The sequence below is a fragment of the Aquarana catesbeiana genome, linkage group LG01, assembly GCF_042186555.1.
Source record: "Aquarana catesbeiana isolate 2022-GZ linkage group LG01, ASM4218655v1, whole genome shotgun sequence".
Lineage (NCBI taxonomy): Eukaryota > Metazoa > Chordata > Amphibia > Anura > Ranidae > Aquarana > Aquarana catesbeiana.
The window spans coordinates 333,339,570-333,355,120 of NC_133324.1; the positions used below are offsets into that span (position 1 = coordinate 333,339,570).

General features: G+C 43.5%; 2 protein-coding genes across 2 annotated transcripts in view; one reads left to right on the forward strand and one right to left on the reverse strand.

The window, feature by feature from the left end:
* Positions 1-1,921: 1,921 nt before the first annotated feature.
* On the reverse strand, positions 1,922-13,160 carry APEX1 (apurinic/apyrimidinic endodeoxyribonuclease 1). Its single transcript, XM_073631392.1, has 5 exons — positions 13,008-13,160; positions 8,119-8,235; positions 7,866-8,038; positions 6,873-7,065; positions 1,922-4,256 (listed from the first exon to the last, which is right to left on the reverse strand). Exons 2-5 carry the CDS (start codon positions 8,171-8,173, stop codon positions 3,742-3,744), a joined length of 936 nt encoding a protein of 311 aa, XP_073487493.1. The 5' UTR covers positions 8,174-8,235; positions 13,008-13,160; the 3' UTR covers positions 1,922-3,741.
* Positions 13,094-15,551, forward strand: part of OSGEP (O-sialoglycoprotein endopeptidase) — a 29,788-nt gene continuing 27,330 nt past the window's right edge. The window contains exon 1 of the mRNA XM_073631378.1: positions 13,094-13,246. The gene's annotated coding sequence lies outside the window, so the exon portion shown is untranslated. The remainder of the gene's footprint in view (positions 13,247-15,551) is intronic.

The window sequence follows — 15,551 nt, forward strand, 5'->3', positions numbered from 1 at the left end:
TTCATTTTACCTACAGGTATGCCCTATTATAAGCTTACCTGTAGGTAAAAATTACCAAGCGGTCTTTACTACCGCTTTAAACTGATACTAAAGTCTCCTTTTTTTTTCCATTTAAAAATAACAAAAATGTTATACTTACCTGCTCTGTGCAGTGGTTTTGCACACAGCAACCCAGATCCTCCTCTCAGGTCCTTCCCTTCTGCCGCGTGCCCCCACAGCAAGCAGCTTGCTATGGGGGCACCCGTGCCAAGCCGCTGCTCTGTGTGTCCATTCAGACACGGAACCACAACTTGGCCTTGCCCCCTCTCTCTTCTCATTGGCTCACTGACATTGATGGACAACAGCGGGTGCCATTGGCTCTCGTGCAAAATCACTGGATCAAGGTAAATATGGGGGGGGGGGCTGCTATGCACAGAAGTTTTTAACTTAATGCATGGAATGCATTAAGATAAAAAAACCTTCTGACGTTAGAACCACTTTAACCGCTTGCCGACCAGCGCACGCCGATGTACGTTGGCAGAATGGCACTGGTAGACAAAAGGGCGTACAGGTACATCCCCTTTAAGGAGCGGTGTCTCGGGCACTCGGCTCGTGACCATGGGTCCCGCAGACTCGATGTCTGCCGGGTGCCGTGATCGTGTCACGGAGAGGAAGAACGGGGGAGACGCTTTTGTAAACAAAGCATTTTCCCCGTTCTGCCTAGTGACAGGACAGAGATCACTGCTCTCTGTCATTGAGAGCAGTGATCGCTGTCTTGTGTGTTGAAGTCCAGCCCCCTCAGTTAGAATCACTCCCTAGGACACACTTAACCCCTTCACTGCCCCCTAGTGGTTAACCCCTTCACTGCCATTTACACAGTAATCAATGCATTTTAATAGCACTAATCACTGTATAAATGGCAATGGTCCCAAAATAGTGTCAAAAATGGAAAAAAAAAAAAAAAAAAAAAAAAAAAAATCGCAGATCGCCATTACTAATAAAAAAAAAATGCCATAAAACTATCCCCTATTTTGTAGACGCTATATATTTTGCGCAAACCAATATACGCTTATTGTCATTTTTTTACCAAAAATATATAGAAGAATACATACCGGCCTAAACTGAGGAAAAAATTGTCTTTTTATATATTTTTGGGGGATATTTACTATAGCAAAAAGTAAAAAATATTGCTTTTTTTTCAAAATTGAGCAAATAATAGCGCAAAAAATAAAAACCGCAGAGGTGAGCAAATACCACCAAAAGAAAGCTCTATTTGTGGGAAAAAAAAGGATGTCAATTTTGTTTGGGTACAAGGGCGCACGACCGCGCAATTGTCAGTTAAGGCGACGCAGTGCCGAATCGTAAAAAGTGCTCTGGTAAAATCTTCCGGGGCTGCAGCAGTTAATGTTTATGGGAGTCTGTAGGTGGCACCTGGACTACCAAGGCAGGATGAAGTTTACATTGAATGGGCTCAGGCACCTGTGTCTAAGCCCTGGTTCACACCTATGCGAATTAGATATGCGTTTCCCCGCATCTAATTCGCATAGTAGGAGAATGTGACTGGCTCCCTATGGAGCCGGTTCACATATCTCCGGGACGGCTGCGGAGCACACTGCACAAAAACGCTGTGCGTCTTTGGCTCCGTTTCAGGGCCGAATTCAGGCACAGAATCGTCCCTGATTCGTCCCTGAAATGGGGAACAGGGATGCACAGCGCTCCTGTGCGATCCGCAGCCCGGTATAGTGTGAACCCAGGCTAAGAGTCCTTACAGTGGATATTTTGGGAAGCTTCTGGCAGAAAAATCAAGTGTAGATGGGAATATTTTAATACACCTGTATGCATGCAACCCTATACTGTGCAGCTAATGTGGCCAATCTCACTGGAAAGACAGTTTCAGGAAGCAGATAAAAACAAGTAGCTAATAAAGCAGGCCACCATCATGATAAATCCACAAGTCATTCCTTTTTATTTCATTCACAACAGGAAAATATACAGCTCTTTTCATAAGTCTCTTGAGGGGGATGCATAGAGAACAAATGTATACCTCGATGAGAAACAGTAATAAGCAGTTCAGCCAAAATTGGCAGAGATAGTGTTTGATCCTCTGATGAGTCTTTACTGTCATCTGGGAGCCCAGCACAACTAAAGACCTGGCTTAGGAATGAAGTGTGCCTAAGACCCTTTTCACACTGATGCGCTTTTCAGGCGCATTCACACTAAAAAAAAGCGCCTGAAAAGCTCACGAAAAACTATTTCAATTAAAATCAATGAATGCTTTCACACTGGGGCAGTGCGGTGAAAAAACGCCCCTCTCCATTGAACTGAATGGAAAACTCTTCAAAAGCACCTGAAAAGCTCTCCAAAAGCGCCTGAAAAGCTCTCCAAAAGTGCTCAGTGTTTTATTGGCAGTTTAGAAGCACCTCAGTGTGAAAGAGGCCTTATTCCACAGAAAGCAGATGCCATTTTTAGCATTGTACTATAGTTTTTATATATAATCAGCAGTAGGGGCACATTTGTAAACAATATTATTCCGTGACTCAGCACCCAGGTTTTAGTGTAGTCAGATTTGATCGGTCTGTACGAGTTAACAAAACTTCACTCTCTATAATCTGCTGCCAATTATCTGACCAGTCAAATGTATGTTTTAACAAAGAGGACAAAAACATTATTATCATTCCTTTGTTAAAAATTCTAACATAAGCTAACTTAGTGTGAAGTTGCATAAAGTACAAGTGATATAAAACAGTTTGGTCACTAAATATCAAACTTATTCAGAAAGGGTAGAGACAAACTAGGAACAAGGTAGGCTATTCAGGTACATGTATAAAAACTACAAAGCTGGGAAAAGGCTACAGTAACAAAAACGCATTGGAACAGAGTACCCTGAAACACCCCGGTAAATCAAAAACTTTATTAATCGCAAACCAGTCTATGGTTTCATTTACTCTAATAGTGTAGCTTTCAAGTGCTAACTACAGCATTAAAACCCATTGAGCACTTCATGCAGCTGGTTTAGTTTAAGCTGCTGCAATATATACTTTAAAAAGCAGTTTGACTTAAAGGAAATCTGTCAAAAAGGGAGGCTGCCACACGTGACTTCTTTTGAAAACGCTAGTTGCCTGGCTATTACACAGGTAACTTTTTCATCTGTACATTAGTTCCAGGTCAGTGACTATAAGTGATGAAGTTGGAGACAGCCAGGCAGCTAACATTTACTGAAGGAGTTCAGCAATGGCAGCCTTCTTATCTGTCTTGGTACAGGCTTCCTAGAACAAAACATAGATCCTCTAATCACTAATCTCTAATCTAATGACTAGAAGGTAATGAAACAGTTTCAAGCTCATTGCTGACTGCATTGTAATGAAAGTGTATGATGTAGCCCAATTTGAAGAGAAAGCACCATCAAGTTTGGCTTGTTCAGGGGCTAGGACACTCACTTCCATGACCACTTCCATGACCATATGAAGAAAAGAACTAGCCTGGAAGGGCCAAATGGGGAAAAAAAAAGAACAAGGTCCAAATTGCTATATTTGAACGGGCCCCTGCTAGTCAACAACAAGACTTTTCTTCATGCTTTATGTTGGTTGTATATAGGAGAAACACTTATTCATCAAGCACAAGTTTAACTGAGCAACTACACTTCTATAACAATGTATAACAGACATTTATCTGGTGCAATGGCCATGTTATGTCACATTTAAGTGGCCATAGTACTAGGTAAATGACCATATACTGAATTCAGGAAGTGACCACTTATTTCCTTTATATAGCAATATAAAGGGTTATAGGACAGTGGTCACTCCCAAGAGCTTTGCTCCTGATCTTGCTATCACACAAGGATGGCCGCAAGGCTTTTGACAGGACAAAATAATCCAATCTCCAGCCAACATTCTTGCCCCGAGCATTCATCATGTAGGTCCAGAAGGTGTAGGCATATGGCTTGTCGGGATACAGCTCACGGAAGCTGTCCAGGAAGCCTTCAGCCAACAGAGCTCCGAATCCCTCCCGTTCCTGTGGGGTGAAACCAGGGGTCTTCTTGTTAGTTTTGGGATTTTTTAGATCAATCTCCTGGTGAGCAACATTTAAGTCACCACACAAAATAAGTGGCTTTTTGCTGTCCAATTCTTTCAAGTAAGCACGAAAGTCTACATCCCAGCGTTGACGGTAATCTAGACGTACCAGGCCACGACTGGAATTGGGAACATAAGCAGTTACCAAGTAAAAGGATTCATACTCTGCAGTAATTACACGGCCTTCCTTATCATGCTCTTCAATTCCTAATGAAAAAAAAAAAAAACACAAAAAGTTAAGAACTGCATTAACAAAAACCAATATGCCCATTTTTACAGGGAGGGGAAAAACACACACACAAAAAAAATATATAATAATAATAATTCTTCTATTGATTTTTTTTTTAGGATTACCAAGATTACAAATCAAAATGAAATATTGTATACAATTATTTTGTGTTTTCCTTTCTAGTAAACAGGTTTAAAATAGATCTAAGCGCCTTCTCACATTTACTTATCCATTCTTAAACTGGCTGTACACTGATCACATTTTGGCCAGTTCCTGATGAACTAGATGGAATTCACACTGTCTTCACCCTCCTGCCTGACATCCTTTGAAAAAAAAATCAACAGGGGCCAGATGGAAATCTGTTGGGTGAAAAGTAGCTGCATACAATGTAATGTAGCCACTATTCGGGTATTTTGACAGGCACCAACTGTCAGAGCATGATAGCGGGTAACTTGTGGAAGATTAGCGCATGAGTGCTTCATAGCGTAAATGCAGAAAACTTGCAACCTGCAGGCTAGAGCTGCACAATTCTAAAAAAAATGAGAAATCACAATTCTTTTGTTTAGATTAAAGATAACAATTCTTGGCGTAACATCATCTTTAACATTATACAAAAAATTGGGCTAACTTTGCTGTTTAGTTGTTTTTTTTAATTAATTGAAGTGTATTTTTCCCCAAATAATTGAGTTTGAAAGACCGCTGCGAAAATACAGTGTGACATAAAATATTGCAATGACCGCAATTTTTTCTCTCTATAGTCTCTGCTAAAAAAAAATATATATATATATATATATATATATATATATATATATATATATATATATATATAGGGTTCTAAGTAATTTTCTAGCAAAAAATACTGATTTTAACTTGTAAGCAACAAGTGTCAGAAAAAGGTTTAGTCTTTAAAATGGTTGTAAACTCTCTCTCTAGATTAAAAAAAAAAACCAAAAAAAAAAAAACCAAAAAAAAAAAAAAAAACCATAACCTGCAAGACAAAGGCATAATGAGTTAGTTTGCATAGCATACTAGCTCATTATGAAATACCTACCTTAGAACAAAGCTGTTACAGCTGTCTCCATACACCACTGTGATCGTCAACATGTCTCCCGGAGTTATTTCCGGGTTTGTGGGCTTCGGCGCTGTGATTGGCCGGAGCCGCAATGACGTCACTCCCGCCACAGCTGCTGAAGAAACGGCATGAGTGAGCCGTTTCTTCAATGCACACATGCCGGTGACGTCGGTACATACGGATATAGTGGATATCTTTTAAACAGTGCAAGTTTAGGAGATATTCACGGTACCTACAGGTAAGCCTTATTATAGGCTTACCTGTAGGTAAAAGAGGTAGTAAAGGGTTTACAACCTCTTTAAGTGGTTAAACTGACCTCCTTTACAGACCGAAGTTCATCCCTTTGATCCAAAAGAACAAAATGATACTTTGTTTATAGTTATCTCTCAGCGCTGAGAAATGTTGATAAACATTGGAGGCTCTTTTTTTTTTTGACAGCATTGTTTACATAGAATCATGGAAATGCCAGATTAAAGAGGTTGTAAACCTCTGAAAAACCAGAACAAAAAAAATAAATAAATGAAACCCTGCAAGACAAAAGGCATAATGAGCTAGTATGCATTGCATACTAGCTCATTATGAAATACTTACCTCAAAACGATGCCCTGAATCAGCGTCAGCACTCCGATTACACAGCAGACATCTTTCACTGGAGTTACTTCCAGGTACGGCCTGTTTCTTCAGGGCGCTTGCGCCGATGACATCGGCAACAGCGCATATACTGAAAAAGTGGTGCATATACGGTAAAAGTGGTGTAACAGAGTTTACAAACACTTTAAGATCGTGAGGGGGGTTTTGAATCAAGATTGCAATTTTTTAATGATAAATCGTGCAGCTCTCCTGCAGACAGAACGAAAAGAATTTAAAAGTGTAGCGCCAGCCTTAGCTTCTGTGTTACAAACATTCTGATTGTTAAAAGTGACAGGCTTTTTGGACCTTTTTCATCACTACACAGACTATTTGGTGCAGGATTGTTATATCAACTTGCCTTTAGGGACTTTTTGATTAATGTACAGACTTTTTCTTGTATGAGGATTATTGGGTTCATGATTCATTTACTATTCCCTTATTATTATATTAAGTGTCTTTTAGTGTGGTTTTAGTTATTTATTGTGTATCCAATATTGTGCTAGCTGCTTTTTGCTTAGATTTTGTATTGTTCTGCCAAAAGCGCAGTTTCAGTTTTATTTTGTGTTACCAACACATTTGAATGAGTCTGATCATTGATCTCTACTTCTCAATGCTATGTTCAGGTGTTCAGACAAGCGCACACACCTTTTGCTGTGCCCTCTTAATAAAAAAAAGGGAGGGAAAAAACAAAAAAAAAACATGCTCCATGACACCAGTTTAATGGGTGTGATCTTTGTATTACAAAGGTCTTCAACACCAGTTAAAAAACTTTACAAAACGAAAATAAAATAAAAATCAATCCCAAGCCATTGAGGTTGCTCTTAAATAAAAAAAATAAAACCACACATTACATATGAATTCCACTGTAAAGAAATGTAGATCTTTCACATACCAATGCCATAGGAGACATTTACAGGTTTCTTCTTGCACAGCATTGCCACACCACTATATCCTTCCTTTTCATTAGAACAAGCCCAGTACTTGTGAGGGTACTCAGGCATGTCTTTAATGTCAGCAGGAAGGGCTTTTTCTGCACACTTTGTCTCCTGCAGACACAGGACATCAGGATCCTCATCTCGTACCCACTAAAAATAATAATAATTAAAAAAATAAGTTTTACTCTGTTATAAGAAATACATAATGCAAATGCTACATTGCAAAACATTTGAATAAACACTGTCCATTGTCAAATGTTTAACACCAAATTCACTAATGTTAACGAATACATTCACTTTGACCAATCAGGGCAAAATGAGTGAGCGTCTTTGCAAAGCAGCCCTTTTGCAAGTCCTGCTTACTAAGCTAAAACTGCAGATGTTTCTGCCATGCAGGCACCAAGCAAAACACTTTGAGTAATAGGGATATTGTAGCCCTGCAATCAATCATAATAGGACAGTTTTCAGTAACTTTTATGCCCTTTTTATTTATCACCGTCGGTGTATGTCCACTAATGGCTTTGTCTAAAAACAAAAAAAAAAACCTTTAAAAGAAAAGGTATTATACTTCCCTGTCCTGCTGCCAATGCATTGGACTTGTCTTGAGGAGCTTCTGTATCTGGCAATTCTGTAAGTGTTGGATGCCTGGCACCCTGCTGCTCGCTGTGGTTCCACCAACTGGCAGGACACAAATGTAATAAAGCAGCCAGCAGGTGGAACCACAGCAAGCAGCAGGGTGCCAGGCAATCAAGATTCCTGGGAGTATGTTAGACTGAAGATCCTACAGTTGGTGTAGCTCTTGAAGAGAAGGAAATCCAAGGCATGGGTGGCAGGACATGCAAGTATAATACTTTTTTTTCTCTTTTTTTTGCAGTTAATGGATAAATTAAATAGGAGGCTGCCTTTTAATTTTCCACCTTGCTATGAACAGTAGCTATAAACATACTCACGTTTACACCTTCTTTTTTGACCCATGCTCTGATGCCATCAACATTCCATGAGCTTATCTTCCATGTGTACTTCTTGCCATCATCAGAAGTCAAATTATCAGGCGCATCCTCGTACACGGGAACAGGTTCTGCATCCTTTCCTCCTCCCTTCTTCCCTTTCTTGTTCTCAGGTTCTGAAAGGCATACATGGATATGAGGAAACGTGAAGACAACAAGTCCCCGACCTGTTGTACATGGCCATCATTGAACCTACCCTCATCCTGCACAGCTTCGCTCTTGGCATCCTCCTTCTTCCCACGTTTTGGCATTCTGGCGGTGACAGAAAACAGACGCACACAGAACAGAGCACGGATCGTCTTGAATGCTCTACCTGCACACACAAAGGAAAAATGTTAAACCCAACTTCTATGTCTCTTCTTAACAAGCAGCAAAACATAACCATAATAAAGCACCAGTATTTTAAAGACCATATCCAGGAAAATGAAAATGGTGTTGCCTCCACACTGCAAGGTTTAAATGTTCATTTAGCTTCAGTTTTATTTATTGCCCTATGCTCCAGCAATGGACTGTACCTCACCGTCCCCATGCCCAGTGGAGGCTTTTGGGCTCTGCATTGGTCTTGACATCAGAGGGTCCGTGACTGCCGAGCATAGGGGAGAAAGGGTTGTAGAGATCGGTTTTAGTCTGGTGGAAGCCTGCCTGAGGGAGAGGGGGATCGGGTTAATAAAAGTACTTTCCCTTTACCCTAGGCATAAACTAGCATTTCGTCCCTTGCAGTGCCAGGTGCAGTCCCACTACAAGGGTGCATTTTCCTTTCCCCAGGGCTGGGCTTTAAAATAATCCCACTATTGCAGAACACTGCAAACATCATATGTTACACCCAACTACCAATTTTCATATATTTTACATATTTTGTGCACAAACATAGATCTACCATTAGTGCTCAAAAATCTAAAAAAAAAATGCATTTGATTTTGCTTAATGGTGATAAAAGCAAATGTTAAAATGACACTAAATATCTTTAATCTCCAAAAACAAAATGCATACACATCCGCTGTAATTATTTGTCACTAAATAAACTCTTAGACCCTGTTCACACTGAGGCAGTTTTCAGGTGTTTTAGCACTAGAAAAAGCACCTGTAAAGAAGCCTGAAAACTACTTCCCATTCATTGCAATGGGTGCTTTCACACCCGGGCGGTGCGCTTGCGGGAGGTTAGAAAAAGTCCTGCAAACCAAATCTTTGGGGAGGTTTGGGACTGCTGCATACAGCGCTCCCAAAACGTCCCTGCCCATTGCAATGAATGGGCAGAGTTTCGGAAGCGCAGCAACACAGGAGTTTTTAACCCCTTATTTGGGGTTAAAAGCAGTGTTCATTTAGTCAATTAAAACATTTTAGTCAACTAATTGAATACTATTTTAGTTGACTAAAATACGACTAAAACTAAAACAATTGAGATGACTAAAATGAGACTAAAACTAAAATGCCATTTTAGTCAAAAGACTATGACTAAAACTAAATTGCAATTACTGAAATGTACTAAATATTTTAGTCGACTAAAACGTAGGACATTTTAGTCGACTAAAATGTACTGGAGATTTAGTCAACTAAATATGACTAAAACTAAAACAATTGCAGAAGACTAAAATGGGACTAAAACTAAAATGCCACTGGTTAACACTGGTTAAAAGAGCCCTGCTAGCAGCCGAAAAGCACATATTGAACAACGGTGCTAAAACGAGCACCGCTTTACTGCTAACAGCTGGCACTTTCAGTGTGAAAGCAGCTTTACTGTTTTTCTGATTCCTTGTAATGTCCTCTGTGAGCTCCTGAAGCCCCCGTTTTCACACTACAAATCCCATAGTCCCTAGTCCATCTCAGAAGTGGGCAAGAGTGGGTGGCTACATTCCTACATACAGTGGGACTATGGAGAACGAATGTTGCCACCCTCTAACAGAAAGTCAGATCACGGCAGAAAAAAAAAAAAAAAGATTTGGAGGAGGGGAACAGCAAAAGGAGGGACTGCAAGTTCAGAAAACATAGTTGATTTCTTTTTTTAGGGTGAAACATGTAATACGTTCCCACTGCTGCAGCCCCTGCCCGACCTGCTGCATCTAGTGACAGCGAGCTGGGGATCTTCTCCTCTAATTCGCTGTTACAATATTTTCAAAAATGCGGCCATGCGGGGCTCCACCCCCCCCAGCCACATCGTTCATTTACAGAGTTCTGTGCATAACTGACCTACAAGTACCGACAGCCTTTACAGCTGTTGGCTTGTAGATCTAAATGAACTACCAAGGTGCTGTTGAACACTCTAGGTAGTTCACTGTTTCCTCCTTGTCAGTGTGTAAACTGCCTGCCTTTACGAGCAGACAGCTTTTACTGACAGTCTGCAGGAGCCCTGCATTGCACCCATGGTCTGCTGAACATGGGAGCAATGCTTCCTATACATTATACAATTTTCCATTAGATTTACCAAAACCATATAATATGAGGTCAAACCTAAATATTTTCAATTTGTATGCAGTCAGGTAGGCCCTTGCACTATATAGTTGAAGGTAAATCCAAAACAAAATTGAATAAGAAAATTGTATAATGTATGGCCAGCTTTATCCTTTAAAAATAACTTAGTGTCACTTTAATACAATCAAGTGATTAAGGCCTTTTACACATTGGCAAAATAAACAATCCGAACTGTGTAGCTTTTTTTTTTTTTTTTATGGCTCTGAATACAGGTGTATTCGTGTTCATGGGACAATACACAAAGCTGTGTAAAGGTCTGTAATGCAGTGATGTGTTCAGAGCCGCAACAAAAAAATACATTGGAAATTTTACCTTGGGTGCAGTAATTGACGTAAGCATCTACAAGCACATATGTGTAAATTAGAACACTGGCAGCCAGAAGAGGATAAAAAATGTTACACACGTATACACGTTTAACACAAGGTCTTTACAAAACATAATCTGTATTTTTTAGGCCTCAAGCACACTTGAGCTCAAAAATGCCCTTTTAACAGGTATGACTTTTTTCTCTACTTCTAAACGCCCCCTCTATATTAGCTTATGTGCCAATGCACACATAGGTGTTTACAGGCATTTAAAAGCAGAAAAAAAAAAACAAAAACAAAAAAACCACATCACTGCGCATAGACACGCATTAACACTAGGCATGTTTATACACGTTAATAAATTCCATTGAATAGAATTATTCAGGCGAACAGAATGCATTGATGACAAAGGGCTTTTACCACATTTTGTTCTTGCCACTACAGGCATCTAAGGGTACGTTCACATTGGAGGCGGGTTTGAAATGATGCGAGTTCAGCTGAACTCGCACCATTTCAAAGCTGCATTTCATTGCGCGTTTTGAAAGACATCAGTGCGGGTTCATGCACAGATGTCTATTGAAAACTCCGCCTAAGTCGTGAAAAGTAGTGCAGGAACTACTTTTGGAAATCGATGCGGCACTGTAAAGTCGGCGTTGCACTGATTCGGACGGTGCCATTTCCGGCAATAGGCTGCAAATTGACATGTTAAATCCCCCTGATGTGAACGGGGGGGGGGGGGGGGGGGGGGGGCCTTAGCTAGATGCGGTGCAAATTTACCCTACAAATCGGTTTGCAAAACGCAGCACAATTTGCAGAATCGGATCCCATGGGTGTTCACCATTGGCGGCTGGTGCTCAAAATTTTTTTGGGGGTGCAAACAAACTGAAAAATACTGAACCCCCCCCCCATCAATTGCAGCCTCACTGTGCCCATCAAATGCAGCCACTTGTGCCCCCCCCCCCCCCCCCATTCGCGGCTCTGACAGACCCCCTGGCAGCTCCTCTTCAAGTGCACAAGAGCGGCGGCAACCTCCGCTCCTCTTCCTAAGCGCCAGGCATCCAATAGGGTGGCCTGACGCTTTGGCTAATCAGGAAACAGGTCTGACGCCCTGCCTCCGGATTGGTGGAGGGGAAGGTTAGTGTGAAAATAGCGAAAATTAATTTCCTATCGTCACACAATTAGGCAGGCCCACTCTCTGTGCTCCAAACCCACCCTATTTTGAAGCCTATTAGAGCATTCGGTTCTAATCAGGTGCTTCAAAAAGTACCACCCCCTCCCGCCATAGGAATCCATACGTCCGGTGTCCTGAAAGGGGATGGGCGCATGGATGGGGGGGGGGGGCGGAACCCGTGCGCCCACAATGCACAGGCCGCCACACCCATGCGATCCGATTCTGGTGCAGACAAAAAAAAAAAAAAAGGATCCCGCACCAAATTGGTGCGAATGTGGTATGATTTGAGCCATACAAATCCATGGCACTTCAGAGACACCGCAAGTAATTTGCACAGGAATGTGCTGCGATTCCTCTGCGCATTACATGCGGTGTCTCGCACCACAGTAGTGTAAACCCAGGCTAAAAGAATATATTGTCCATGAACCCTTAGTCAAGATATTTCTGCCAGCGAGATCCTGTGTATAAACATCAGTTAGGCCCTGTTCAGATCTCACATTAGTAGGAAGTAGCGTTCCCTCTTGTGACTTACATGCATTTCCGTGTTTCGCACATTCGCTTCAATGGGCTGCCCTATGCGTATTTGTCGCCCAAAAGAATCTCCTGCACCTTTTTTTGGGGTGGGTGTACAATTCTGAAACACATTTTTGCAGCAATTCTGTTGCACAATTGCAACAAAACTGCACTGTATTAAGAATAATAATGCCAAAACATGCATCTTTGGAATTGTAGCGATTCTGCCCATAGTACCAAATCGCCTAATGTGAACTGGACCTCAGGGATTATATCTGTGTGCAAGCATGAACAGAAAATGTTCTTTTTATGGACTAATTGCCTTCCTGAACATCTCAATCACAATATTGTGTATTCATTTTTTTCCTCTCCTTACCCCAGTGTGTATATATATATATATATATATATATATATATCAATCATAAGATCTATATTAGGATGGACTTCAGATCTGCAGTGTTACACTACTGTAGTGGAAGCCATTGTTTAGCACACGTGTCTGCAGACAGCATGCACTCTATGGCCTCTCAGCATAGAGTATGAGATCCCTCCGCACCATACAATCCCCCCTACACACAAACAGTACATATAAATACATTATGTTTCCATAGCCGATCCCCTACGACGTACCGAACCCGGACACAGATCTCCTTCTGCAGCCTGATCACACAGAACACAATAGACACCGGACCGGAAGTTCCACGCGCTGCCCACCGGAAGCACGTACAGGCACACACAACACAGACACGTGGGCTCGGTGCGCTGGTGATGTCACGTGACGTTCCAGCACCCGGAGAGGGAGGAGAAGGTGCTGTACATGAGGAATACTGAGTGACATAGCTGAGAAGGAAGGGAGAGGAATATAGAAGGTGAGTGTGTATACTGGTACCATACATGACAATGGTGCACAGCATTATAGAGGAGCTCCAGTTTTGTATATCCTGACAGACATGTAGGGAATGGGATAGACAGAGGGGGATATAAGGGTTTATAGGAGAGCTGCTTCCTCTTACTATATGAGATAAAAATGAGGCTCAACACAGATATAGGGAAGAGTTCTACTTCTCCAGCAGGTGGCACTCCGCCTTGTTCCAGCTTTGGAATGTTCTCTATGCCAGAGGTCTCCAACCAGTGGTCTGTGCACCAGTGATAGTCCACGAGAAAAGTTTGGTGGTCCCCTGGGTTTCTGTCACAAATGGACATTGTGGTAGATGTATACCACTCACTGTTGCCAACAGTGTTGTTCTCAATCCATGCTGACAGTCAATATTGTCGGTGCGCATTGATACCCGATGCCTCCTCTGTAGTTCTGACTCCTGTGGGCTCAGAGGGAGGCGCCGCGAGTAATGCAGAGAGCGGGAGGTGAAGAAGGAGGGGACTTCCAGTGGCAGCGCTGATCACAGACTGTGGGAGGGAGCACAGAGCTGGACAAGGAGGTGAGATCCAATGAGGAGTCTGTGGAAGGCAGCAGTGTGATGCAGAGAGTCAGAGCGTTGTGTGTATAAGGCATGCAAAATTCATGTACATGGTCCGTGGGATTCAAAATTGTGAGTTTAGTGGTCCAAAAGGTTGGTGACTACTGATCTATGTCAGTGCAGGGCTATGGACCCTCCTCTGGTCCTGTTGACGTCAGGAACCTAGACCACTGGTGTGTGTGGGGGGGGGGGGGGATAGGCTGCAGGGATTGGTCTAGGAGCAGAGGATCGGGTAAGTAAATCTTTTTCGTTCTCCCTAGAGCAGGGGTTGCCAAACTTTCTAAAGAAAGAGCCAGTTTACTGTCCTTTAGACTTTGAAGGGGCTGAACTGTGCTCTGTGGGAGTAGGGGGAGAAATAGTTGGTGTCAGTGGGAGGAGGAATAGTGCCCCATCGTCGGTGTCAGTGGGAGGAGGAATAGTGCCCCATCGTCGGTGTCAGTGGGAGGAGGAATAGTGCCCCGTTGTCGGTGTCAGTGGGAGGAGGAATAGTGCCCCGTCGTCGGTGTCAGTGGGAGGAGGAATAGTGCCTCGGTGTCAGTGGGAGGAGGACTAGTGCCCCGTCGATGGTGTCAGTGGGAGGAGGACTAGTGCCCCATCGATGGTGTCAGTGGGAGGAGGACTAGTGCCCCGTCGTTGGTGTCAGTGGGAGGAGGACTAGTGCCCCGTCGTTGGTGTCAGTGGGAGGAGGACTTGTGCCCCGTCGTTGGTGTCAGTGGGAGAAGGACTAGTGCCCCGTCGTTGGTGTCAGTGGGAGAAGGACTAGTGCCCCGTCGTTGGTGTCAGTGGGAGAAGGACTAGTGCCCCGTCGTTGGTGTCAGTGGGAGAAGGACTAGTGCCCCGTCGTTGGTGTCAGTGGGAGAAGGACTCGTGCCCGTCGTTGGTGTCAGTGGGAGGAGGACTAGTTCCCCGTCGTTGGTGTCAGTGGGAGGAGGAATAGTGCCCCGTCGTTGGTGTCAGTGGGAGGATTAATAGTGCCCCGTCGTTGGTGTCAGTGGGAGGAGGACTAGTGCCCCGTCGTTGGTGTCAGTGGGAGAAGGACTAGTGCCCCGTCGTTGGTGTCAGTGGGAGGAGGACTAGTGCCCCGTCGTTGGTGTCAGTGGGAGGAGGACTAGTGCCCCGTCGTTGGTGTCAGTGGGAGGAGGACTAGTGCCCCGTCGTTGGTGTCAGTGGGAGGAGGACTAGTGCCCCGTCGTTGGTGTCAGTGGGAGGAGGACTAGTGCCCCGTCGTTGGTGTCTGTGGGAGGAGGACTAGTGCCCCGTCGTTGGTGTCAGTGGGAGGAGGACTAGTGCCCCGTCGTTGGTGTCAGTGGGAGGATTAATAGTGCCCCGTCGTTGGTGTCAGTGGGAGGATTAATAGTGCCCCGTCGTTGGTGTCAGTGGGAGGATTAATAGTGCCCCGTCGTTGGTGTCAGTGGGAGGAGGACTCGTGCCCCGTCGTTGGTGTCAGTGGGAGGAGGACTCGTGCCCCGTCGTTGGTGTCAGTGGGAGGAGGACTAGTGCCCCGTCGTTGGTGTCAGTGGGAGAAGGACTAGTGCCCCGTCGTTGGTGTCAGTGGGAGAAGGACTAGTGCCCCGTCGTTGGTGTCAGTGGGAGAAGGACTAGTGCCCCGTCGTTGGTGTCAGTGGGAGGAGGACTCGTGCCCGTCGTTGGTGTCAGTGGGAGGAGGACTCGTGCCCGTCGTTGGTGTCAGTGGGAGGAG